This window comes from Phallusia mammillata, chromosome 1 (assembly GCF_965637545.1).
Source record: "Phallusia mammillata chromosome 1, kaPhaMamm4.hap1.1, whole genome shotgun sequence".
Taxonomy (NCBI): Eukaryota; Metazoa; Chordata; class Ascidiacea; order Phlebobranchia; family Ascidiidae; genus Phallusia; species Phallusia mammillata.
The window spans coordinates 25191654-25216129 of record NC_137252.1 but is presented as its reverse complement, the minus strand read 5'-3'; the positions used below and the strand labels follow the sequence as shown (position 1 = coordinate 25216129).

Sequence of the window (24476 nt, the reverse complement as noted above, 5' to 3'; positions counted from 1 at the left end):
GTAAATTAGAATTTTTTTCAAAAAAGTATGACATTTGGGCACTTTTTCTTGTCCTCGGAGGACTACTTGTTTTTTAAAAGAGGACATGTCCTCCAAAAAAGGACGTATGGTAGGCTTAGGTTACAATAATGAAAGTTTGAAAACCAAAGGTCTACTAAACGAACGAATAGTACGTAATTTTAAATTTTATAACACCACAAACAAAAGCACGCAAGTACTTTTGGAGAGCCCAGGACCAAAAATGTCTCTGAAATCCGCTGAACACCGCACTTAAAATACCTACCCACGGAACTCAACAGTTACGATACGTGAAGCAAATCAAAACCTGTTTGCTTGGATCCCTTTTAATTACAGAATCCTCACATTTAACACAAAAGATGTCAACATTTTTGGAGGGCTGTTTCATACAGATTAATTCGGTTAAACATTGCTTAAAAATCTTGCAGGGCGATAAATTGCAAAAAAGTCGTATAGCCTCCGGGCCATAACTTCCTAATGTTAAAGCTGGTGTTTCGCTCGCTATACCTGTAATTAAAGGCTGAACACAACGCACACCGGAAATTACAATACCGCATAAGCTATCAAAAACGTTATGTACAGATGTCCTTGCAGAATGACACAGTTAAAACATCAGACAGTCACCGACATATTGCGTTGATTAGTTACATTTTCAAAGCTAAACAATGAGAAACAGAAGGGCAGTCAATCTTGGCAAGAACCGATGGGATTTTAGGCCTGGTGTTTACTTAGCTGGAGGAGATTTGATGAGTTTATTTTCCAATTTGCAAACAAACGTCAACCGCCCAACACCACCCGCTTTGGTACGTAGAGTTTTTTTGTTTTTTGCGTCGACAGCTTACTTTGCCCATTTCAAAATTTGGGTTTTTGCAGTGCAGTCTCAGTAAAAAGACTTAAATCAATGTAAGAGGTGATAATTTATCGGTAAAAAACTCCTGCAAAACGGCGTCCTGTACAAGGTTAAGGTGTCGCAAATATCGAATACACCATAAATGTTAGATGAAATTCCTGAATATTTTTTTAAAAGTCTCGCGTAAAACAAATAAGCCTTTTTATGATTTCTTAGTCTGTTTTCTTAAACTCCTAATTGTTACGATTTTTGTCAAGATGCCATCCATGACGCGGATATAGACTCGTGTTTTTAACCAAAACCAAATAGGCTCATCCCAGTTTGTGTTGTTTACAGCCAGCCGGTTACCATTCATCGATACCAAAAGGCTACGCAGTTCCTTACCAAAACGACTTTGGAGTTGCTGCACAAGCAAGCGTCAGCTTTTACTGGGCATTTGCAACTTTTGTTTCAGCCTTGTATGCTAAACACAACAAAGAAGTCAGTGTAACCACGACTAACGACAACGATGGCGTTTTGTTAAACTGTGGCTTCGAAGATGGGTGGTAAGGGCCGAAGTTTTGTTTAGTTTTTTTTTAAAAGAAGAGGTTAATGAAGCTTTTGCTGTCATAGGTGTCCTGGATGGAATCAAAGTTTGACGGACGATTTAGATTGGAGAATAAACCAAGGATCAACTAGAACTGCGCGAACGGGTCCCGGGGTTGATCATACTTTGCAAAGCGCTGGTAGGATACACTTCTTTTTCATTTTGTTCCTATATTGCAGAAAGTTAGTTAACCTAAAACATTTTTTCTTACAGAGGGCCATTATGCCTATGTCGAGGCATCAGGTGTACAGTTTGGCATGAAGGCATTATTTAGGACCCCGTTCGTTCAGATGAATACCCATCCAAAATATTGTCTCAGATTTTGGTGTGTATATTACATAAAAATTACGTTTTGTCCACCTAAAAACCGTATTTTTTGTCCTTTATTAGCTTTAAATGTGAAACAGGCTCCTTGCTTATTAAAAATTTAGGCCAATATGAGCGCATTTTAGGATTGGGCAAACTACAGCCCACTTTTGGAATTCAATAATGCAATGTTGTATTATTTGCGTCCATTTAAAGATGTTCGTCGAAACGCAAATAAACGATTTATCACACTGACAAAATGTAAACCTTAAAAAAATATCACAATGAAACCCGGAGATTTTCATTCGGCTGATTTATAAATATATTTCCTATTTTAGTGAACATAGAAAGTCCATCGGCACTTTTCGTCAGTAGCCTAAATTTAACTTTTGTACTCGCCGTTTGTAACAAAATTAAACCTTGGCATTTCTATTATGTTTTCAAGGTACCACATGTATGGAGATGGAATGGGAACCTTAAAAGTCATCTGGAGCCCCCCGAAAAAAGTCGGCAATTCAAATCCATCAGTGTTCCTAATCTTTACGAAATCTGGTAAGCTTATCTTGACAAGTCAGAGTTTCGTTATGTTACAAACATCGTTTTCCTTTGTTGGCCAAAAATAAGTAAAAATTAAGTTCTTTTTAATACTTTCGAATTATAGGAGGTTATACGTATGCATGCAGCAAAATCTGAAAGCAGTGTAACCATGCTTAAAATTAAACGAATCGAACAATATAACTACACGTATATACTACTACGATGAAAGGCCTTATTGCTGCATATGGGTTGCCACACGATATTACAGAATCGTTGTTTCTATGTGCGTGTCAAATTCTATTTATTTTTGTCGCAATTTTGTGTGATTTTAATAAATTGCAATTTTGTTTTAAAAGGTTCTATGAGTACCAACAACACAGACTGGAAACTAGAAGAGGTTGACGTTGTATCGCCGAAAAAAATAAAATATTTCCAGCCCGTTTACGTAAGTAACCTAAAATATCAATAATGCGGTTTAGTATTTCAATTGCTGGCCTTGACTTGATGCAATTGTATTTCAGTTCGAGTTCCAAGCTACGAAAGGTCATAACCCGCGCAGTGACATTGCCCTTGACGATATCAGTTTAGTTGCTGGGCAGTGCAAAGATCAACTTAAAGGTAAACCGCTGGCCATTGTTTCATTTGCTTTAACTTAACCGCAGACTCACCCTTTAACAATGGTTTGTTGCACCGAAACAATTTTATACATAGTAATGGTGATGTTGTATTTTTGAAAGTTTCTTTTTTGATAAATATTTGCAGTTGTTTCAACGACAAGAACCCCAAGTATTACTGCTCCTGATGCTGAACACACTGAAAACGCTGAAAGCAGTATTTCGTTATGCAACGGGAAAAGATACAACAAAGTGAAACATGCATGTTGCTCAGGCGTTATTAGGTAAGATATAAGTCGCAAGCCGACAAAAATTGCGGCCCGAACTTTAAAATGTAAACCGAAACCCGAACCCGAATTTTTAAGACCCGAAATTGGCCGGAAAGTTAGCAAAAATATGACGCCCAGTATGGGTCCAGTCCTTGATTAATAACTTCAAACAGATTTAAAAACTTTTAAGTCTGTTTTTTTAATCTGACTCCAAAGCAAAAACTATTTGGTAAATTTGACAAAGATTTTTTTTTTCTTTGACAGAAGAATATTGGGAAGTTTTGAATGTTGCGGACAAAATGTGTACAATCCCAGGCAACAAGGGTGCTGTGGATCGACCGTATACTGGTGATTAAAATGTTTTTTGTATTTATCAACTTTAGCAAATAAACTATCATACAGTTTGAAAAAACTCGTGGGCCTATATACAGTGTTTTTTTGAGGTGTTTTGGGGGACCGAAACGGTCCCCCAAATTTCTCCAGCGGTTTCCCAAAATTTGGAATATGGCTATTTTTTGGTATTTAAATGAAACACTTGCGGTCTCTTGAAACTACTTAGCGGTCACCCAAACCAAACCTTAAAAAAAACCTGCCTATATATTTAACGTTCTCGCTGTTCTAACTCTTACAGTTCTTGCAAATTTTCATCATAATAAAGTGAATGACACAAATAGTTAAATATTTGGCTTTATTACTCAACATAAACGTCCCAAATGACTGAAAAGCTTATACAAGTGTGTTGAAGTTCTTATGTTGTCAAAAATTGAAATTCTTTTTTCCATTGGCCTGGCTCACATTTCGCTCTTTCTTTTTAGGATTGGGTTAAAAATGTGTTGCGGGATGCGGACGTATATGCCAACTTACCACAACTGCTGCAACGACCAACTGTTTAACAAAAAAACGCACCAATGCAAAACCAACGGAGTTCTTTCAAGGCACTGATAGCCTTTAATCGCCATTTTGTTATTTTGTCACAACTGGTTATAATTTAGAAATGTACATTTATAGAGATGTCGTGTTCTTGGTACTTGAACATATTAACCGTTGTGTATATATACATGTTCAAACACCTCTTCCAATACATTATCACACATGAATCGGTGTTAGTCAAAGAGGCAGATGGCAGCGTATAAACTAGCAGTCAATTCAGCAGGAATTTTTGTCGAAAGCAAAGAGGATGTCTACTCAGTGGTAGTGTACAGGACTCAAAGCAGCAAACAAACAAAAAATACAGTAGCAAAAAACGTACTAAACCTTAAGGTAGCGTCATTTGAACAACAAATAAAAAGTAAACAGAAGTTGGCAAAAAAATATTACTGAACTTTGTGACAACTGGAATTCACCTTATTAAAACTTATTAAACATCAGCAACATTAACTGATATCGGCAATCCAGAAATGGATTGTCTCGTCACAGACCCATGCCTAAGAGTCACATTTGACGTCGTAAAATTGTCGCTTATTACATCTTTCTCATTGGGCAGTTTTGAAAAAGACGGTATATATCCAGAAAAGTTTGACGCGCGTCGGTTTTCTTCCCTTATGTGGCCAGTTTCTTCATCGCCAGCAGTCTCTGTGGCTGAGTTGCCTCCAAGCTGCTGGCAGACCATCGACACTGCGTTGTGCCACCTCGCAAGTGCGCCCTCGTGTGTCAACGGACTGGCGTTTTTCTCCGCGACTTTCGTATTGTAGTTTGGGGTAATTTCCATCCCGTTTGTATTGTTTTCAGGCTCCCCATATGCCACAGCACTTAAGGAAACTTGTGACTGTTGATACACACTGTTAACTTGTTCCCGCCCCGGAAGCTCATGATTTGTCCGAGTTGGTGCTGCATCGGGGACAGAGAAAACAGATGCTGATATACTTGGAACTTTTCCTCTGGTGAACTGCTTCGAAGTGGCAAGATCATTTTCAGATAATTCTGTTGTGTTCGATGCATGACCCCAAAATAAATCATCCGATGTCTGAAATACGATTTTGTTGACAATTTTTTTTTTGTTAAACAGGAATATTACGTAACCAGCGGTTTGTTATACACATGTTTTAATATCCACAAGGTGTCGGGCGTGAGTTTGTAAAACTACTTCGTTGACAACGACTAACAAAAGGTCACCAATGCAATGCTACACTATAGTTACAGACTTACAGTGCTTTCATGCGAACACCATTGGAATTGGTCCCAACATTTTCGTGGAGACAAACTTTTTTGGCTTCCATCTGGAAATAAATGTAAAAAGTTTTTGTTCTGACCAGTATTCGTTTTAACCTAGCTAACTTACCGCTGTTTAGCCGGTAACCATTGACCCCGACTTTGCGAGATTGATGAATATGGTTTAGTAACCAGGCGATCACGAAAAGGGAAACAGAGAAGAGTAATCCCAGTATGAAAACCCACCACCAGCCAACACCACAATCACCAAAGGCGTCTTCGTTGATCCGTACAGTTATCGAAGTTTCAACTCGACATGACGTACCGGTGACGTCACAAACACCGATCGACGAAGGATGATCACCGCAAACCGAAAGACCGATGCAATTGTTGTGATCGCTAAATGCATAGGGAATATTGCGTTCTGTTTCATCGAAGGTGGTATTTCGAAATCTTATTGTTAAGTACGGGACGGTGTTGTTCACTTCGAGAATGGTAATAACGAGCCGGTCATCTGATGACCACGAGCCTGTGTAGTTGCCAATAATTGGAGGATGAAACGACAAGACTTTGTCCAGCAACTCTTTGCTTCCCACTAACGGTGTGTTGGTATCTCTGTTGAACTGCAATACAATGTCGTCACCCGCAAAAATGTCGTTGCTGCCGATATTGGTGTGACGAATAATAGAAGACGAAACAATTTCTGGTGTTAAGTCCACACGATGTTCCTTAAATATAGTTACATTGGTTAGTTTTTGCGATTTCCTAAAGCTTTTGTTGGTCTGCAAACAAATTATATCTTTAAAGTTTGGACTGTCGTACCATAAAGTTCAAATAAAAAGTCCTTTGATATTAATGTACGACACTCTGTGTGTGGAAGTTGGCTTAGAAATTGAAGATCCGAGCATAGGCGCAATCATTTAAGAAATACAAAAACAAATACATATTTCTTTTGTTAAAGGTACTTACCACAAGCAAGCTGGGTGCACTTAAGTTTCCCGTTGCACGAGAATATCCACGTAAAGTTGTTTCGTCAACACCAGTATCCTCTGAAACAATTTGATACAGCAAAGAGTTTTTCAGGCTGTTTGCCAATGCTCCAGAAACATCGCTAGCAAGGTAATCGGGCGTCGATGAAACCAGAGTAAAAATTAACTTCGTCACAGTTGGAACATGCCCCTCTTTGTTTGCAGACCCATCCCAATCTTCAATGTAATCGTTTCGACAAGCGGTCAACGAACCAGACACACCAGAAAATTCAGAAAAAACACTCGCATCTAAAAAATGAATTAAAGTTTATTGTGACAGATAGAAGTGCTGAATTGCAATGAATTATGAATAAATACAAACCACTGTTTCCATCCCATCCTCAACATATTAACAAAAATTGGTTAACGAACCTAAAGGCCTACAATTGTTTTTAACCTTATTTAATTGACAATATAGGTACGCTGAAGTGTGCAAATATGTACAATCGTGCATTATACCCTGATGCATCCCCACTGTGTCGGACGTTTGCTTACCGAATATTGTTTGAAACTCCATGGCACACAATGTATTCATTTGTGCATAGCTTAGTGCTGGCCTGAATGCCACAATAATTGTCGTTTCATTTCCAATTACAGTGTGATTGCCAATGGTTGTCGTATTTCTCGCAATGATTGAAAAAGCACTCGGTACCTTCAAAATAAAATACATAAGTTACAGGTTCGTGTTTAATTACTTGCTATTAACTTATTGCAACAACTAACTCACGTTAAAGCCCCAACTTCCCTGCAACAAAGGTGATTCATGTGTTGAATGTTCAGACTGACCGCTTCTATCACGAATGCAATATTGTTGGGAGCTATCTGATTGATCCGGTGAGTTGAGACAAGCATCAATCGTGCGTGGTCTCACTGACCATGTACCAATCTGCCAGTAAAATACGTTAAAAATCCAATGATGGGAAACAGAATTTTACAATAGGTTTCGAAATAATAGTTCTGGAGTCATTACATGTGAGATATAAATATCATGTGGCAAGATAAACCGCCAAGGCTGTCAGTTTAATTCTCATATGGTTCGTTGAGCAAGAAACTTGGCTTCGCTTTAACCCTGAGGAAATAATGGGTCGAACTAAAGCCAACAACAATTCGAAATAATCGAACAAAAAATTATCCATCTGAGAAAATGAAACAAGCAGCTCGACGGCGAACTCATTGTGAGCGTAACCTGCAGCGTAAAACTCACAGCCTTTCCACGCATTGGTAATAGAATAATCTATTATGTGTTGGGATTCAAACCCACGATATGAGACTATATCCTATTGGATACGCTCTACCAACTGAGCTAAAGTGGATGTCTGAGCATATGTGCGTATATATCGCTACTCTAAAAGATAGTAAAATCACTAAAAACCTGCTGAGCTCAAACCAAGAGATAAGTTTGTTGTGGAAGGTTATGTAAAACACATTTTCACCTTAATTGATGACTGCGGATATCCCTCATTCAAAATTAAAATGCGAAATATTTTAGACGACTCCCATTTTCCAACAAAGGCATTTTCTTGTCCTTGTGTGTTCAATGACGGATTGAATTCAAACATTTGTTGGATTTCGTTTTGCGTCAACAGTTTTCCAAATGCGGCCGCGGGATCACTGACGTCATAGTATCCAAAAGGAGCCATGTTTGTTTCAACGTCAAAGAAAATTTTGATTTCGTCACCGCTGGATATTTTTGAATCCGTATGTTCGTCGTTACCTTGCAGGCAAAAAGATATGAGTTAAGTTTGTATGTAACTGTTAAACTTTAACACAGCCTACCTGATATAATCTGCGTGTAGGGAAAGGCAATTAATTGGGATATTCTTGGAGTAGGTGAGTTTACAGTTGTGACATTTTTCACGTCAACAGCTACTGTAATGATATTTGAAGGTGTGTTGTTTTCATCCAAAACGGTGAGTCTGACAAGTCTGATTCCAATTTGTGGTAAATTTCCATCGTTATGATACTTTACATGCTGCAAAACAGCGCTATAATCGCTGTATATAGCGTCGGAATCTTCCAGTGAGAACGTCAAAGAGCTGGAGGCGAAGTTGAAATTTGATGTCACGCGAATAATCTAATAAAAATTAAACAGAGAATTGAAAACTGATTTATAATTATCTCAGCATATCACATACCTTGTTGACCAGAATGGAAGAGTTCTGGAAAGTTGTTACTGCCACTTGTTGTGGAATTGATAAATATTCCTGAGAGCCTTCAGCAATTTGTTCAAGAGTCAATTGACAAGAAGACAGTTGAGAACCGTCTACGTCGCTAATCGTCAGCAAGGAGTTTTCAAAAAGGAATGTATTACTCTCATCTGCAATTACGAAAAAACGTTAATAGTTTTAAATAGTAAATCCTTTCATTAAAGATAGAGGCGTTACCCTACAAGCTAGTACATTTAGGTACAGGCTTTAGTTACATTTTCGTTTTCAAGTTTTTATTTTTACCAGTAGCTGGACTTCTGATGGTCACTATCAACCTTACATTATATGTCATGTGGTAAATATTAAACTATATTTAGTATCATATCGTTGACGTACTTGTGTAAACGGTAGTTGTGTTGACGAAAGAAACATCTGTTGTGATTTGAGGACTAGAATTCAGGACTATCAAATCGATAACGCGTGTAAACAGGTCGTTTTCAATCCCCGCCACGTTTGTCACAGTCACACTGGCATGTCGTTCTGCACCCGCACCGACAGTGGGGTTTGTCGATAAATGAACAAAAGTGATGCTTCTCATAATTGCGTCGCACGTCGAAGCAGTAAAATTTCCCGTGACAGTAACTGCAGTGTTGTAGCTGCTCCATGAAATACTTATAGAAGGGTATTCTTGCAGAAGGTCATTTTCGCTGGCGTATCCGAAATTTGAGCCGATAGCAAGTTTCTCGTAGTTAAAGTCCCTTGCTCCAACCAAAGTTATCCCTATTTCGATAAACGTTGTTGGCGTTGAAGTCGTAAGTGCAATATCCTCAAACAATGTGCTTGGTGAGTCTCCTTCCGTGTAAACAAGTGATGCTGTCGGAATACATCGTTTTGTAATAGTCAGGTGTTATATTGTTTAGGTGTAACTTTATAGCAGTGGTTCTCAATCTTTTTTATTGTCGGGGCCAAACGTTTTTCAACTGTGCAAGGAGCCGCAAAAAAAACGAATTAAAAAAAGAATGCAGCAAATAACAAGAATCTGAATAGCTACTTTTTGTTAACAACACTTGCAAAACAAAGAAAAGACTCTGCAAAAAGAATACTGAATCTGATTAATGACAAATAAATCGACAAACATTTCGAATTGAGAATCACTGCTGTAGAGTATTGTTATACATACCTTGGTTTCCCGTTAACAAAGGTCGATTGGTTACGTCTGTCAGAGTAATTGATATTGTAGTGGTTGTCGCTCCAAATGAATTGGTCGTCGATGCAGTGGTATCAATGGTTGTTGCACCAGGAGAAAAACCACCACTTCCGTCCCAAGCAATGCACTGAAAAGCAGCTTCGGGAGGTTGATTGGACAAAGTCGTGGACATATATCTAAATAAACTATATATTTAGATTTGCGGTACTTAAAATAATATTGCTAATTTGTTTTTGCAACCTTATTCGGCAGTTGGAAGAAAGAAGAGTTGCTGAGGTGGGCGACAGAGCTGTATTAGTGGACAGCAACGTCCACGTAGAGCTTGTGTCAGAGGTGTCACAGTTGTATTGAAAATATCCGGTATCGTTTTCTGTTTCTCCAATTATTGCCATTCCAGGTGTATCGTCGTCATCGTCACTAATACAAAACAAAAACATGATGAAACTTTTCACGCTTTTCCATTGTGTCAAATTGGATTATACCGAAATAAGTTTGCCGTCAGTTCATCAACAGTGACTCCCATTTCATTCAATTTCGTTGCTCTTTCGTAAAATGGAAACGCAAGGTTGCCAATTAGAAACAAAGGAGCATCGTTTACAGGAAGTACTGTAACAACTCCTGTAACCTCAGTAAGGCTGAATGCACCAAAGTTGCCAGTGTAAGATGAATCCACCTAAAAACAACAAAACCAAAATACAATAATATCTGCTATAACAGTTGAAGTTGAACATAAATCCAATTTTTACTTGTTTCACTCGAAAAAAATTGCACGGCGAGCGCTTTATAAGCAGAACGACTTAAAAAACTGTAGTAACCATAAAAGACTATAGTGACATTATTGAAATGGCGCCTTACATTATTTTATTCTTTGAGTAAAATAAGTTTGTCCAAGCAACAAACAAGAAGAGGCTTCAAACAAGAAGTGCATTTACAACTTATCTTCAGTACACCAACGGCCATACTTACCCCAGTATTACCAGGTTGACCAGACGTAAAATCCCAACACCTGAACGATACATTTGCCGTTCCATGGAAGTTTGTTGTTGGAATAAAACGAACCCGGTATGTCAGATCATTCATGTTTTCTCCAAGAAGCACAGACGGGTTGCTAAAATCGTTCCATGTTTGCCCTCCATCGGTTGTATACTGCCACAACCCGTTACTTCCATCGACACTGGTTATTGCGACTCCGATATTTTGCATGTTGCTATCGTATTGCAGATCAACGTCGTCGCATGCTGGTAGAAAATTGGATATTTGTATGCCTTGCTGGTCAGAAGAATCCTCGTTTATTGATGCTAATGCAATCGCATCCACATTTTGATTGACCACAGGTGCATCATTGACAGGGACAATTACAACAGTTATTGTTGCCAAATTTTCGCTGAAAGGATCGCCAGGAGCTGTCCATGTCACGTTGGTGTAATCCCCATGCGACAAAGAAGCGGTTGATCCTACAAATCAAACCAATAAATGAGTTATAAAATTGCCTTCAAAATGACACCAACTAATCGCATAAAAATAATTAGGTTTCAAACAGGGAAAAAGTAACTTGAAATTTACTGAAAGTAAGTGACAGTTCTTTTGTATTTATTTAGTCGTACCAGTTTTATCCCACCCAACAACAGTAATCGAAGATTCTCCATTAAAGTTTTCATCCGGAATAAACACAATATATCGTTCCGACAAAACAACACACGTTTGAAGTAGGGAAGTGTCTCTCAAAATATTTCCTTGCTCATCCCTATTTCCATCCTAAAAGCGCAAAAACGCATCAAAAATGACGTAAAATAAAACAAACAGCACCAATACGAAATTTACACACATTTATATCTAGCAAATGACCCGAAGTAGATTGATATTGCCATTTTCCGTTCGTGTTGTCAGCGCCAAGTACAGCAATCCCAAGTTGGGAGTTAAAATCGCTGTCAACCACTGAGTCACCAAGAAATGGTATTGAAGACGAGGTAATTTGTGCGTATCTGTTTTGAAACGATCTTACAATTAAATATATCAACTTTTTCTTGAAAATTAGTTTTGGCCTACTTACAATGTGGTATCTTCTAGCAGGAAAAGGTTGGGAGGTTGGGAGACAAAGTTTGGAGAATCGTTTGAATTAAGAACAAAGAAATAGACGTTAGCGAAAACTTCTGTTTCTTCATAATGAAGGACAATACCAATTCCTCGCAAAGATGCGCTCGGTTCATCGTCCGTGTTTTCGTATCGGAGGCTGTTAATTGCTCTTTCATATTCCCCATTGTTTGCTAAACCTGTGATGGTCGAATTCGCGTTTGCGTGGTTAGACACCAACGAATTGGTTTAACAATCACATCTACGTTTTTTGAGTTAAGAATTAAACGAAAAAGACTATAAAGTTATAGAAAAACAAATTGTAAAAAGTGTCGATCACCACCAAAAATCATGCAATTTTTCTTGATCAAAATCACGAAATTAAACTCGATCGTGAAAGATTTTACCAATCTTCTTTTATTCTTTCATTGACATGATTTGTAGCCACAATTATTGTGTTGGTTACCGCGCTGACATTATACCGCTTCTAGTTACCTGTTATAGTAAGCAACCCATTGGAGAATGTGCTTGTTGGCGTCACTTCATATGTAAAGGTAACATTACGACCGCCGACATCCGCCGCGTGAGTCATCACAAACGGGGAAATAGTTAAAATTTCGTGTCCAACATCCAACACGTTCAAAATTTCTATGGTGACGTAATCTATAACAGAATCACCAGAAATCTGTAGAATAAACAGAAACCGATAAAACTGGAACAAACAAACAAACACTCTCAGCTTTGAAATTAAACGGCCACAAAACCCCAAAATTCCACATAGACTGTCCTTTTACGGATAAAAGTTTTTGAAGTGAAAAAAAAATGTATTTCCACAGAAGTACTTTATTGCAAATACTGTTTCAATTGTAATGTTGTACAGGGCGCTCAATTTTTAAAGAAAACTGTACCAATAAACACACTAAAGGTCACGTAAACTAACATTTTAATATAAAAATAGACCACTAGTTTAACCAAAGTCTTACATTTTAAATTACTCGCTGTATTAAAGACAACAAAAAATTAAATTTTTCAGAAAATTTGTATGTAATTAAATTTTGCATAAATAGCATTAGGTGAACGGTGCATTGGGTAATGTCCTATAACAAAACATATGTAAAAGAAACTAGCAAACCTGCAATGGATTCGACATGACAAGATGGGAGCCAGAATCTTCAAAATAATTTATCACAGCGGTTGGTGTGTTAACGGACAAACTTCGCCTCGCACGGGATCTACTTCTCTGGGTATTGAGGTATCCATCTTCCGCCAACCTTTCCTGGAGTTTAGGGGAAAGTGCATAAAATTGGAATGAAGTGAGCTTAATCCCGTTTTTGTTGATGAAATAATTCTCCGTGGTTGTAATCCGCGATTGTCCATTTTTATCTGTGTTTTCGCCATCACCCGTAAAAACGTTTTCGCTCGTCAATGATAAGTCTGATGATGCACAAGTGTTGATAAACTGAATGTGCAATAATAACCAAGCCATCAATAAAGTGATGAAATCCTTCATGGTGGCCAGCAGCGAATTAAAAAAACGAGAATCTAGAAAACTGTAAATAAACAACGTATTAAACTTCAAAACGCAACAAACATGTTTAACAGCAAAACCTGTGTATGTCATACATCTTGTAACTCTCGTATTTGATACATTGCTGTGACGTAGTTCACGTACTGTTAAACAAGTCGAACAAAATAGTTACAAAAATATTTCGCAATTTGTTGACAATATCAAGTATCTATATGTGGTAACAACATTCCGCTCAGACTAAAAAAATCTTTGAACCATAACCATAGCAGTTCATAGGACTATGATTTGCTGTCACTACTGGCTTCTTTGATGGCATTGTGTCCGGAAAAACGATACCGGGCGATTCACACCTTTGGTAAGAAAGCTGTTGTTACATTGGTGTCGTTACCATCAGCAGGTGATAGAACAGGTGTCTCGATAATCTTAAGACAAAGGAAAATACTCTTCGCTGTTATTTTGTGTGAAAACTGATATGATATTACTCTCCACGAGGCCTCCCCGACCATAAGAATTTTTCTTTGTTTCGGCATTTTGGAAACCGAAACATTTTTGTGTCGGATATCGCTTCAGACGTCGCAATGTTAAGTTTTATGCGCGAATTACGCTTATATATATTTAATTATCTTGTTGTTATTTTTTTAAAATATCCGCCCCTTACGTAGCCTACACAAAGACTTTTGTCATTAAATTAAATCGTGTCATGGTCAACTCCAAGACAAACAGTTCTTGCTCAGAAAAAGGCTGCCATACCTAAATACGATGCGATATGCAAAACAAAAAGTTAAACTTGAGTATGCAATCTCCCAATCACAGGTTTGTATCATTTTGATTATCTCGCTAATGTTTAGACCAGTGATGCTCAACCTTTTTGCCTTTGCTGACTCTCTTCGATACTCTCAAGCTAATCGCGGACCCCTTTGAAGGTTTTGGTATTTTTTGTCTTTTTTCATTGACAAGCAACCAAAACATTGTGCAGAATATACAAACCACGTTTGGACCAGGACCAAATTTCCACTAGTCTGGGTTGCGACATCGGAAATCAACAAGAAAGAGCCATTACACTGTATGTGACGTTGTTTGCCACTGACAATTCACCTCTGTTACATCACAATGGAGTTAAGATTTCACAATGCATTTTGGTTTGTTGCCTATAAAGAATGTTTTTGCTATTTCAAAACGCTGAATCATTTCTTTAATTCGCGCTATATCGATCTAGTGCGCAAAATTTCGTAAGTTGTCGCGGACCCCCGGGTGAGAACCACTGGTTTAGACGAAATGTGGTTTTCATATTACACTGTGAAAAATCGGCTATTTTATTTATTTATTTAACGCCCTCAAAAGTCCAACAACTTACGGTTAAGAATTTATTGTGGCGAACCCAATTAATGCCGAAACGTAGCGGTCTGTGATTTCATCAGGCCCAGTCACTTGAATTGATTCAGTGAAACGTATCGAATGTTTTGTAACGAATTGTCTATTTCTATTAAAATCTCTGTAGCGATATTATTTTTTCATCTTGCTTGTGAGCTTTTAATGGGCAGCACATTTTTTATTTTTCACATGCTGTATTATTTCGACCATTCGGCCAAGTATAACCTTCAGAAAAGAGTTCCGGGCGACATCTGGTGATTGAAACGCGTCTGATTGCGTACACTTGGTAGAGCTACTAACACTGAGCTTCACCTTTGGGCCGACCTGGGAATTTCTGGTAGGTGGCGCAAAAGAGCATAGGCGTTTATGGTGCTGACTCAGCAATTATTCTTACCGTAAACCCAGATTGCTGTAACAGCACCATAAACGCCAATGCTCTTTTGCGCCACCTACCAGAAGTTCCCAGGTCGGCCCAAAGGTGAAGCTCAGTGTTAGTAGCTCTACCCGTACACTTACCATTTCGAGCAATGCAATGAACACAATGTAGCTTTATTAGTCGTAAGACGACACTTTTGAAATCGCCAAAGGATGTTAAAATTATCGCCTCCCACTGATCTCTATAAACCCTGGATTGCGCTACTGGCCGTCACGGTTGAAGCAAATTGAAGCGTAATGGCGGCTGCAAAAGGAAGCCCCAAAAATGCATTGCGGGCAATGGGGAGAGAGTGGAAAAATGTCGATAAATTTTGTTTTAGGCATTTTTATAGCGATTTTTTCAGATATGATCAGTAGTTTAATAGGACGCATGTCTTCCAGTGTGTAATAACCAATAAATATGCGTAGATTGACTGTGAGGTGTATGTATGTGTACTGGAAATTAAAACGTTTTTAAGTTAGTGTTGAAATAAATCTTTACTGAGTGGTAATCAATGTTTCTTGTGCAATATAAGTAATTTCCTTGCTTTTTTAAGTATTTAGGACTTAAATCCGACAAGACGGCTATTTTTTTCACACAAGGTGATGTGATACTTTGTGTGACATTACCTTGCTTATCCAAACTGCTGTTTTTGACTCACATTAAATATTTTTTGTGTGTATACTCTTTGACTAGGACTAAGTATGTCTTGTAATCATCTCTGAAACATAGCCTGTAACATGATATGCTGCACATTTTAAACTTAATTAACAACTTTGAGGGTTTTTTTATCTGGTGAATGCACTATCTGTTATAATGGGATCACCAATAATAGTGATGCATCTGACAATAAATGCAGGATATCTGTATGAACTTGGCTATATAGTGCATTTGTAATCGTTGCCTTCATTCCTGTTTTGCAAGAAAGAATTTAAGTGTTGGAGTGTTGTGCAGGCATGTTTTTTTTGCAGGAAATTGCATATTGAATGGAAATAAAACAATATGTCATGATTCTGACTAAAATAGTACATAAATAGGCATCTCATTTGGGTGTGAGGTCTTAAATGCATTTATGTACATGTATCTCTTTTTGGAGTTTAGTTAAGTTTGAGAATTCGAAACATTTTACCAAAAATTTATTCTACACATGTTGGTTGCAAACTGAAAAGGTTACATTAAATAAGCTAAAAAATTGAGCATACTAGGTTTACAGTTTGTAGCATACAAGTAAAAATGTTAAACCTACTGCAACAGACTTTTAAAAAACTTTTAAGTCACATTTTAGTTCCAAGACTTTGGTGACAATCAAAAACAGCAGTTTGGATCAGCACAAGATGATGTTGAATGAAGTATCACATCATCATGTGTGAAGGAAAGAGCCATTTTTGTTGGATTTCTGTCTTAAATATAGAGGAACGCATGTAAACTACTCATATTGAACCAAAAAAACATTTATTACAACTCAGTAAAGATTTATTTCAACACTAACTTAAAAACGTTTTAATTCCCAGTACACATACTTACACCTCACAGTCAATTTACGCATATTTATAGGTTATTACACATTGGAATACATGCGCCCTATTAAACTACTGATCATATCTGAAAAACTCGCCACAAAAATGCCTAAAACAAAATTTATCGACATTTTTCCACTCTCTCCCCATTGCCCGCAATGCATTTTTGGGGCTTCCTTTTCAGCCGCCATTACGCTTCAATTTGCTTCAAAAATCACCCAACCGTTCAACGGAGTAGCGCAATCCAGGGTTTATAGAGATCAGTGTCGCCTCCATCCCCATAAAAACAGTATACAGCAGCATCGGGAAAGTTCAAATATCTAATGCTGACATGGTCAGTAGCAAAAACTTACAATCCCATGGTAAAAATGCCAGTTTAGGCAAAATTCCCATTTCTGTATTTTTTGACTCTAAACCAATGATCACGTGGTTCCATGTATGAGAACATAACAGACTTTGTGCTTTTATTTAAGTAGCCAGCAACAGTTTCACATACTTTCAAAACAATGGAACATAGCCCTTATTAGGCGGAATTTTCTGTTAAGCTAACTAACAAAAAACAATAATACTCCCTTAATGACATTCATTAGATGACCAACTAGTTTAGGCATGCAGCAAGAAAAGTTCATGTCACACCAAGCTACAAAATCACATTTCATCAACATTGTTTCAAGATGATTTTTGATCAGCAGTTTCGGCGTCAGTTTTAACTGTCTTTGGATTCTGTTCATCAGGTTTCATCGCTGGAAACAAAAGAACCTCCTGCAAAAGTTAAATAGATTAGAATCGCTCTTTAATCGAGGTTTGCAGAGTCTTAGGATCAAAAGTCGGAATCCTAAAGTCAGATTTTCATTATACAACTCCCACTCCATAATTTTAAGATTCAGTGACCTTGCGAACACAACAAAACATGTAAACCAGTGGTTCCCAACCGGGGAAGAATTCCCCCCTTGGGAGCAATTTTATGATTTCAGGGGAGGAATTTATAAAAACAGTAAAAAAGATTACATTGCAAATGTTACAGAATATTTGTAAAGGATTCTAAAATGGACATCCCTTATTGTAAGGTCTATTTCAAATTGCTATATTTTTTTATGTTATATTTGTTTTTCGTCTTATGGGAAGGAATGAATAGTTCGAAAATGGGAGGAATTAACAAAAAAGGTTGGGAACCACTGATGTAAACCTTTACATAACATTGATACGTTGAAAGTCCAAAAATAATTGCAATACAGTACCTTAATGTTGTTTGAATCAGTAAGAAACATTGTGAGTCGGTCAATGCCCATTCCCCATCCACCAGTTGGTGGAAGACCATACTCCAAAGATGTACAAAAGTTTTCATCAACTGATTGGGCTTCTTCGTCACCAGCAGCTTTGTCCTAAATCAAACTAATGTTGCTGTTTTTTAGGAAAATTATTTACACAATTACCTTTTTTTCTGGCAGAATTAATAAACTCAAAAAAGACAGTTTAAACATTTTTAAAACTGTCTATCTTTATGTAATAGATAAGTGTACAATCTGCAATTAGCAAGTGCAAACAGAGTGTGCTAAAATATCGGCTGCGAGGTTTATATTTAACAATACATAGCACACAAATAAATTACCTGAGCTTGTTGAGCAAACCTTTCCCTCTGCACCATTGGATCATTCAACTCAGTGTATGCATTGCAAATCTCTTTTTTGTTGACAAACAACTCAAATCTCTCTGTGAGACCTTTTACTGATCTGTGCCTGAATGGATACATGAGTTAAGTGAATGAAACTGTAACGGTCAAAGAAAAATGCATAGAATCCAAACCATTTGGCAAGTGGGCTCATGATTTCAGGGTGTTCGGTGATGAAGGTGGGATTGATGCACTTTACTTCCAAATAGTCTCCTACCAACTAATGAAAAAAATACATCATTTATAGTTTTTCTCAGTTATTTAAATGCTTAAAAACCTGTTACATACCTTTTAGTAAAATATATAAAAAGTCAACTCCAAAGTTACAAAAGGCTTTGAAATACTTCACAATGCCCCAATCATCAAACTATGAAACTTTCAGATACTGGACTTTACAATATACTATAAAGCCTTTTCTTCAAAGTAAACAGTGTCATATGTAGTGCACCACAAAAATACCTTGTCCAGAAGTCTTGATGCAGTTCGAGGAGTAGAACAATCTACACCAAGCTTCTTGCATATGTCATCAAGTCTCTGTCTTGCACCTAAAACCCACATATTTAACAATGAATGAAAAATTTGTCAAAAAACAACAACAAATGCTGTCTTACAGATATGACCACGAAAAATTAAATTTTTGTGACATTGAATAATAAATAAATAAATTACTTCGATTTGTTAGTAAGGTCTATTTTTGAATTTCCTCACTCTGTGAAAAACCTGCTACTCTAATTACCTAGTCAGCTAGCTTAATATGGTCATTTAAATTTTCTACATAGCAATTACCAAATTACTCGCATTTTATTGATGACATAAGAAATCATTTTTACATTTTACCTTCTGTATGTAGTTCAGTTGCTTTTGGTAATTCCATCCCAATTTCCTTTTCAAGATCAGGTAACATTCTTAATCGCTGGAATGGTGGAGAATAATCAACTTCATAAACTTCACCATCGGGCCCATCAGGATGGTAGGCCAGTTTATAGGAGCCTGTTATTTGCTTCACCATACCTGTTGACTATTTACACTTAGCACAGTTCACCACCATACATATGCACTTGAGACAAACCTGAAACCAGACTTTCTGTGATTTTCATTAGGTCCTCATAATCAGCATAGGCCATGTAGAATTCACATGAAGTAAATTCTGGATTGTGTGTCAAATCAATTCCCTCATTGCGAAACAATCGTCCTATTTCATAAACTCGATCTAATCCTCCAACAACAAGCATCTACAAGTTGAAAAAATGTAGTTTGCTTCAAATTTGTGACAACTTAAACAATATGTGACTTGATGCGCCAAGCAAATTTAACTTGTACTGGATTCAAACTTCATTCGTAGTTGGTAAAAGATGAAAAAATTTAAGTTTGAAACACATATGGTTATATGCAACCTAAAATGCACAACGTAGTAAGAGAGGATACATTTCCAGATATTCTTATCCCACTTCCTTAGCATAAATAGGAAATGAGTAAAGATCATTTTGGAGGGTAACGACAAAACAAAGAAATCAAACAAAGAAATGATTTAACAAAGAATAGTTCTTAATCTTCAGGATTCCTTTTTAGTGCCAAATTAGAATTTACTTGCAAGTATATCACATGTTGTGGTGTTAATTGTTGTAAGTAATACATATGTGCAAACAAAACCGTCCAAAAGTTGTATTAAAACGCAGTGCGAAAATTTCTCCATGACATTAAAAACTTAAACCAATCCTTAACCGTAAACTGCACAAACCGTAGGGTTAAAAAACTTTATAAGCTGTAACTTGCTATCGCATATAATACAGTAACCGTTGTTTAATTAAATTTTTAGTTTTCATTTTTTACATGAAGTAGCTTGTTTGCTGTCTTTGGTAAGTTTAATGAGTTAAAAACCAACCTTCAGATAAAGTTCTGGGGCAACTCTGAGATATAAATCCATGTTAAGTTCGTTATGGTGGGTAATAAAAGGTTTAGCTGTAGCACCTCCAGGTATCATATTCATCATGGGCGTTTCTACCTATATTATATATTGAAAAAGAGAAATGTTTAAATAAATATTGAAGTAAAGAATCAATATGTATTGCATACCTCTAAAAATCCCATTTGATCCAAAAATGACCTGACATAGGCAATAATTTTGGCTCTCGTAATAAATTTCTGTCTCACATCATTGTTTATGATCAAATCCAAATACCTCTGTCGATACCTTGTTTCCTAAAATATAAAACAGGTTAATTTCACTTTCTATGTAAAAAAAAGAAACAAAAAAAAACTATTTAAAAACTGGTTGGAAGAAAAAACAACTGGTAATGTATTTTTGCAAATTTGGTTTGGAAGTTTCTATGCAATAAAGTAGTATTATTGGAAAAATTACCAATTAATCCACTTTTTTTATAAAACTTACACAGCCCAATAAGTAACTATTATAAAACACACCATTTATCAAAAAAAACAACAACTTATAAGCAGACACAAAACAAGTTAATTTAATCTTACTTTGTCTTTCAGGCCAAAATGCAGATGAGGCAGCATGTGCAAACAAGGAGACAAAATTTCAATTTTTTTTGGCACAATGCTAAGTTCGCCCTTCTTTGTTTTGGCAGGATGACCAACTACACCAACTATATCACCTCTTCTTGTCCTCTCATTGATCTCATGAAATGATTCTTCAGAGGAGTACATCCTAAACAGTTTTGGTTAACAGTGTAAAAAATGTTCAACATAAGTCAAAGGCTACAACTTTGCATTAGCCATAATTTGTAACTTTTCTCCTTCTCCTCGAACATCATAAAAGACCAATTTCGGGCCAGCTTCCCTCTTGGCATGTATCCTTCCTACAAAAATAAGAGATTAAAATTTTAACACTTAGGAATCATATGTCAAACATTTTTAACAAAGATATGACACAATACTTTTAAAATCTGGTTAATAAATTCTGATTAAAACACTGGTCAATGGAACACATTTCAGTCAAATTTTTGTTTAACGTTACAAAAGTATGGTTACCTGCAATACTTAATGTAACATCATCAAGGTGTGAGCCACTTTCAACATTGTTGTATGTTTTGATAAAATCTGTTAATGAAGTTGAAACATGGAACTTGTGTGGATAGGGTTCTTCCCCATTTTTTCGCAACCCTGATATTGTGTTCGTGCGCATTTGAAGGTATTGCTGAAGTAAAATATATTTTAAAATGTAATTTATAGAAAACAAAATCTTAAAAACTGAAAAGTTAATTACATTTGGGTCAAGATCTTCTTCATTTTCGGTTTTTGGTTTTGCAGCAGGTTTTGATGCTGCGGCAGCAGCTGCAGCCTTTAACTTGGCCTCTTTTTCTGCAGCCTTTTGTTGTGCCTTTAAGATCCTCTTTTGTTCACTAGAACAAAAAAATGTCTTCATTTACGAAAGATGTTGATTAGTAAAATATAACTTTAAACAATTTTAGTTTGTCCACAGACAAAGTGAAAGGAAATGCACATAAAATAATGAATAGATGGTGGGACTGCCCCTAAACCAATGAGTCAAAAGTATTTTAAGCTAAAACTAGAAGAGTGGCTTTCTGATATACTTCCATTTTATATATTCTATACGATATTTACCAATTAACTATACACATCATTTGATCTACACATATGATTGTTTTTGTAAACAAAAACTGATGGGTCCCCACACGCGCGTTTGTGCGGATTTACAGTAAACAAATGTTGCGTTGATTTTTACATTCTTAAGGACAAATTTTTAGAAAGCATTAACCCAACAATAAAAAAAAATTGTTCATATTCTTTTTGCACTATTATTGTCATGTAATTACAAAATTAAAAAAACGTAACAAAGACTTAAATCTAATCTCTTGCTTTGACCCAGATATAGTCCTCCAAGGTCGGGTTTTGAACACAATTTTTTTAGAAAGCTGTAACAGTTGTGTTACAGACACTTTAAATTAAAAAGCAATTTGCTACAAGTGTATACATAACAAATTGTTTTTCATTTAACTTTGTTTCGCAAAACAAGTACCATTGACCAGTAGTAACCTCTCAGGGTGCACACGCCAAACGACTGTTTGACCTTTTGACACCGTTTTCAATAGCACGCCGTCATTCGTGTTCAACAATACTGTTAAGCCTAATTTATACATGCCTTGAGTATTGACTCCTTAATTGATTGTCAAAAAAACGCTACGTTATGAAGAAAGTTCTGAGCTGTGTTTGTAATACCGACTAGTTGACCTTAAGTAACCCGTGATCATGCGGCAGCCAACCTGACAACGAGCATTTAAAAAAACATTTATTTGGCAAAACTCAAGTTAATTTTTTCGTCTTAACTTTTATTAACAAAGTTTTTCTTGACATATACAAAACCGAAGCACGGTTATTAGGTTTAAATCACGTCATAGGTGTAAAACCTTCGCCAAAACTGAAAATGTGAGTGACCACTTAATAAAACGACATAGCATTGCTGTGCAAAACAGCTGATTTCTAATCACTGAAACGACGTCTCGTAAAACGTCTGTCCGACGTCAAGCTGAGCCCTCCCGCTATCGTAAACCAGGGAGTTACTCGGTACTTCTGCCTACAGTGTCTTTCTTGACCAAACGGGCATTAGACACATTTATGTTTCGGGGGCCTATGGGTGAACCTCTGGGTCATACGGGGTCAAAATTCACATGGACCATCTTTAGACCAATATCTGCAATGTGTGTAAATTTGAAAAAGTTTAAACCATTCTTTCTTGACCAAAACGTGGGAACAATAGCCGCGCTAAAAATTTCACGTTTTGGGGGGCTGTGGGTGAACCGGGGGATCAAACGGGGTCAAAATTTACATGGACCATCTTTAGACCAATATCTTTAATGTGTGTAAATTTGAAAAAGTTTGAACCATTCTTTCTTGACCAAAACGTGGGAACAAATCTGCGTTAGAAAGAAAAAAAGAAAAAAAGAAAAAAGAAAAAAAGAAAAAAAGAAAAAAAATATATAGACAAAAACAATATGTGTCCCCTTCAGGGAAGGGGACCCATAATTAGCAATTTTTGAAAAAACCTGTTGCATGTACAACAAGTGGCAAACCTACTCATAAAAAATGATAAGTCAGAAATGTGGTGGTAGAACTCATGGAAAGACAGTAATGGTGACTGTTTCTGGCAAACACACTCACAAAAATCCGACTTTGTGACTTTGCTCTGATACACAAATTTAGGATCAATATTTAACAAATATTTCAATACAACTTCATTTTTTAAACAAATGTTTAATTAGGCCGGTGTTAAAATGAATACAGTTTTTCTTTTCAAACAAAAACACTGCAAACTGTATTATTACAAAAGAAATTAATTTTGTAAAGATTATGTTATTTCCAATTTGAGCAAACTACATATTATATGTATCATGTTTGTACCTATCGCAAGTATGTCTTTTGGCACAAACAAATGGAAAATTTCGTTCAAGCAGCAATCCATAGACTACACGCTTTGTAAACACTTTGACTAACTGCATTGCAGTTCACATGTCACCAACATTGGTTGATCAACCTGGTTCACCTAATTAAAAAAACTCTAAATATGATTTTTGCAAAACATACGTATAGATATATTATAATTTGCAAAGACCACTTTATAATTAAGTTTCCTGTGCAGAAAACAGAAGAGGCTGAGGCAGGATTTTAAACCATAATCAGATGATCAGAAGATAGGGAAAAAATAAATTGTTTTGAGTCCCTTTTATCACAGGGTTAAGAAAGGAACCCTGTCATTTAAATAGACTTGTTGTTGATAACATAAAAATACAACTGACTTTTTACTCAGCTTTCCAGATTTTGCCTGAAGATCTCCACAATCCGCCATATAGATATACAGAAGAAATACCGTTTACTAACAAACACAAGACAAAAATATTCCTACACTGAAAAAATAGAACACTCTTGTTTTTGTGCACAAAACTTAAGAGTATACATAATGTAGGAAATCATATGTTAAGCCACAACCTGTGTCACTGATAGTGTGACTAACTTCTTCAGACTTCCAACTCATCAAAATTATATTTTTGTTTTACTAAGACATATATCTTTTAGGTTGATTTATGGGCTCATCATTGGTAGAGGGTTTCTTTTTTATTGTTCATAAGGACACTGGAAATTAAGCTTTAGAACAGTGGTTTTCAAGCTATGAGTAAGGGGGTGATTTGATATTTAACTGCTGGTCATGAAGGATTTGGAT

General features: G+C 36.5%; 3 protein-coding genes across 4 annotated transcripts; 1 reads left to right on the top strand and 2 right to left on the bottom strand.

Moving 5' to 3' along the window:
• The first annotated feature begins 566 nt into the window (after positions 1-566).
• LOC145208961 (thyroid hormone-induced protein B-like) lies at positions 567-4277 on the top strand. The gene is made up of 10 exons (XM_080079208.1): positions 567-821; positions 1205-1413; positions 1481-1593; positions 1668-1779; positions 2206-2312; positions 2654-2742; positions 2819-2915; positions 3060-3195; positions 3445-3528; positions 3996-4277. The coding sequence occupies exons 1-10, from the start codon at positions 684-686 to the stop codon at positions 4120-4122; spliced, it is 1212 nt and encodes a 403-aa protein (XP_079935334.1). The 5' UTR covers positions 567-683; the 3' UTR covers positions 4123-4277.
• On the bottom strand, positions 4209-13290 carry LOC145209562 (uncharacterized). The gene is made up of 19 exons (XM_080079879.1): positions 12913-13290; positions 12276-12465; positions 11761-11980; positions 11536-11692; positions 11315-11465; positions 10677-11164; positions 10193-10383; positions 9951-10127; positions 9684-9886; positions 8900-9376; positions 8492-8673; positions 8133-8430; positions 7790-8070; positions 7084-7242; positions 6852-7008; positions 6298-6605; positions 5459-6056; positions 5326-5396; positions 4209-5143 (listed from the first exon to the last, which is right to left on the bottom strand). The coding sequence occupies exons 1-19, from the start codon at positions 13288-13290 to the stop codon at positions 4538-4540; spliced, it is 5292 nt and encodes a 1763-aa protein (XP_079936005.1). The 3' UTR covers positions 4209-4537.
• A 3771-nt stretch (positions 13291-17061) lies between these two features.
• LOC145219378 (lysine--tRNA ligase-like) lies at positions 17062-24192 on the bottom strand. Of its 2 annotated transcripts, XM_080086754.1 has the most exons (15): positions 24055-24120; positions 23660-23801; positions 21507-21642; positions 21272-21437; positions 21006-21099; positions 20762-20948; positions 20354-20479; positions 20163-20282; positions 19350-19512; positions 19118-19291; positions 18740-18825; positions 18415-18500; positions 18221-18347; positions 17850-17993; positions 17062-17373 (listed from the first exon to the last, which is right to left on the bottom strand). In XM_080086754.1, the coding sequence occupies exons 2-15, from the start codon at positions 23755-23757 to the stop codon at positions 17281-17283; spliced, it is 1800 nt and encodes a 599-aa protein (XP_079942880.1). In that variant the 5' UTR covers positions 23758-23801; positions 24055-24120; the 3' UTR covers positions 17062-17280. The 2 variants fall into 2 exon arrangements, with proteins under 2 accessions (XP_079942880.1, XP_079942886.1); XM_080086760.1 differs by lacking the exon at positions 23660-23801 and having other exon boundaries at positions 24055-24192.
• Between the last annotated feature and the right edge of the window lie 284 nt (positions 24193-24476).

What these genes read in the sequence shown, in the direction of transcription:
- LOC145209562 (XM_080079879.1), bottom strand. Translation starts at nt 13,290, where the DNA reads ATGAAGGATTTCATCACTTTATTGATGGCTTGGTTATTATTGCACATT. An exon ending in TCATGTCGAATCCATTGCAG is followed by an intron (nt 12,466 to 12,912) that starts GTTTGCTAGTTT and finishes TTTATTCTACAG; the next exon opens with ATTTCTGGTGATTCTGTTAT. An exon ending in GGTGTTCGCATGAAAGCACT is followed by an intron (nt 5,144 to 5,325) that starts GTAAGTCTGTAA and finishes ATCGTATTTCAG; the next exon opens with ACATCGGATGATTTATTTTG.
- LOC145219378 (XM_080086754.1), bottom strand. Translation starts at nt 23,757, where the DNA reads ATGCAGTTAGTCAAAGTGTTTACAAAGCGTGTAGTCTATGGATTGCTG. An exon ending in CCCCAGAACTTTATCTGAAG is followed by an intron (nt 19,513 to 20,162) that starts GTTGGTTTTTAA and finishes TTCAACTTGTAG; the next exon opens with ATGCTTGTTGTTGGAGGATT. An exon ending in CACAGAAAGTCTGGTTTCAG is followed by an intron (nt 19,292 to 19,349) that starts GTTTGTCTCAAG and finishes AATAGTCAACAG; the next exon opens with GTATGGTGAAGCAAATAACA.
- LOC145208961 (XM_080079208.1), top strand. Translation starts at nt 684, where the DNA reads ATGAGAAACAGAAGGGCAGTCAATCTTGGCAAGAACCGATGGGATTTT. An exon ending in TCATACTTTGCAAAGCGCTG is followed by an intron (nt 1,594 to 1,667) that starts GTAGGATACACT and finishes TTTTTCTTACAG; the next exon opens with AGGGCCATTATGCCTATGTC. An exon ending in CCTAATCTTTACGAAATCTG is followed by an intron (nt 2,313 to 2,653) that starts GTAAGCTTATCT and finishes TTGTTTTAAAAG; the next exon opens with GTTCTATGAGTACCAACAAC.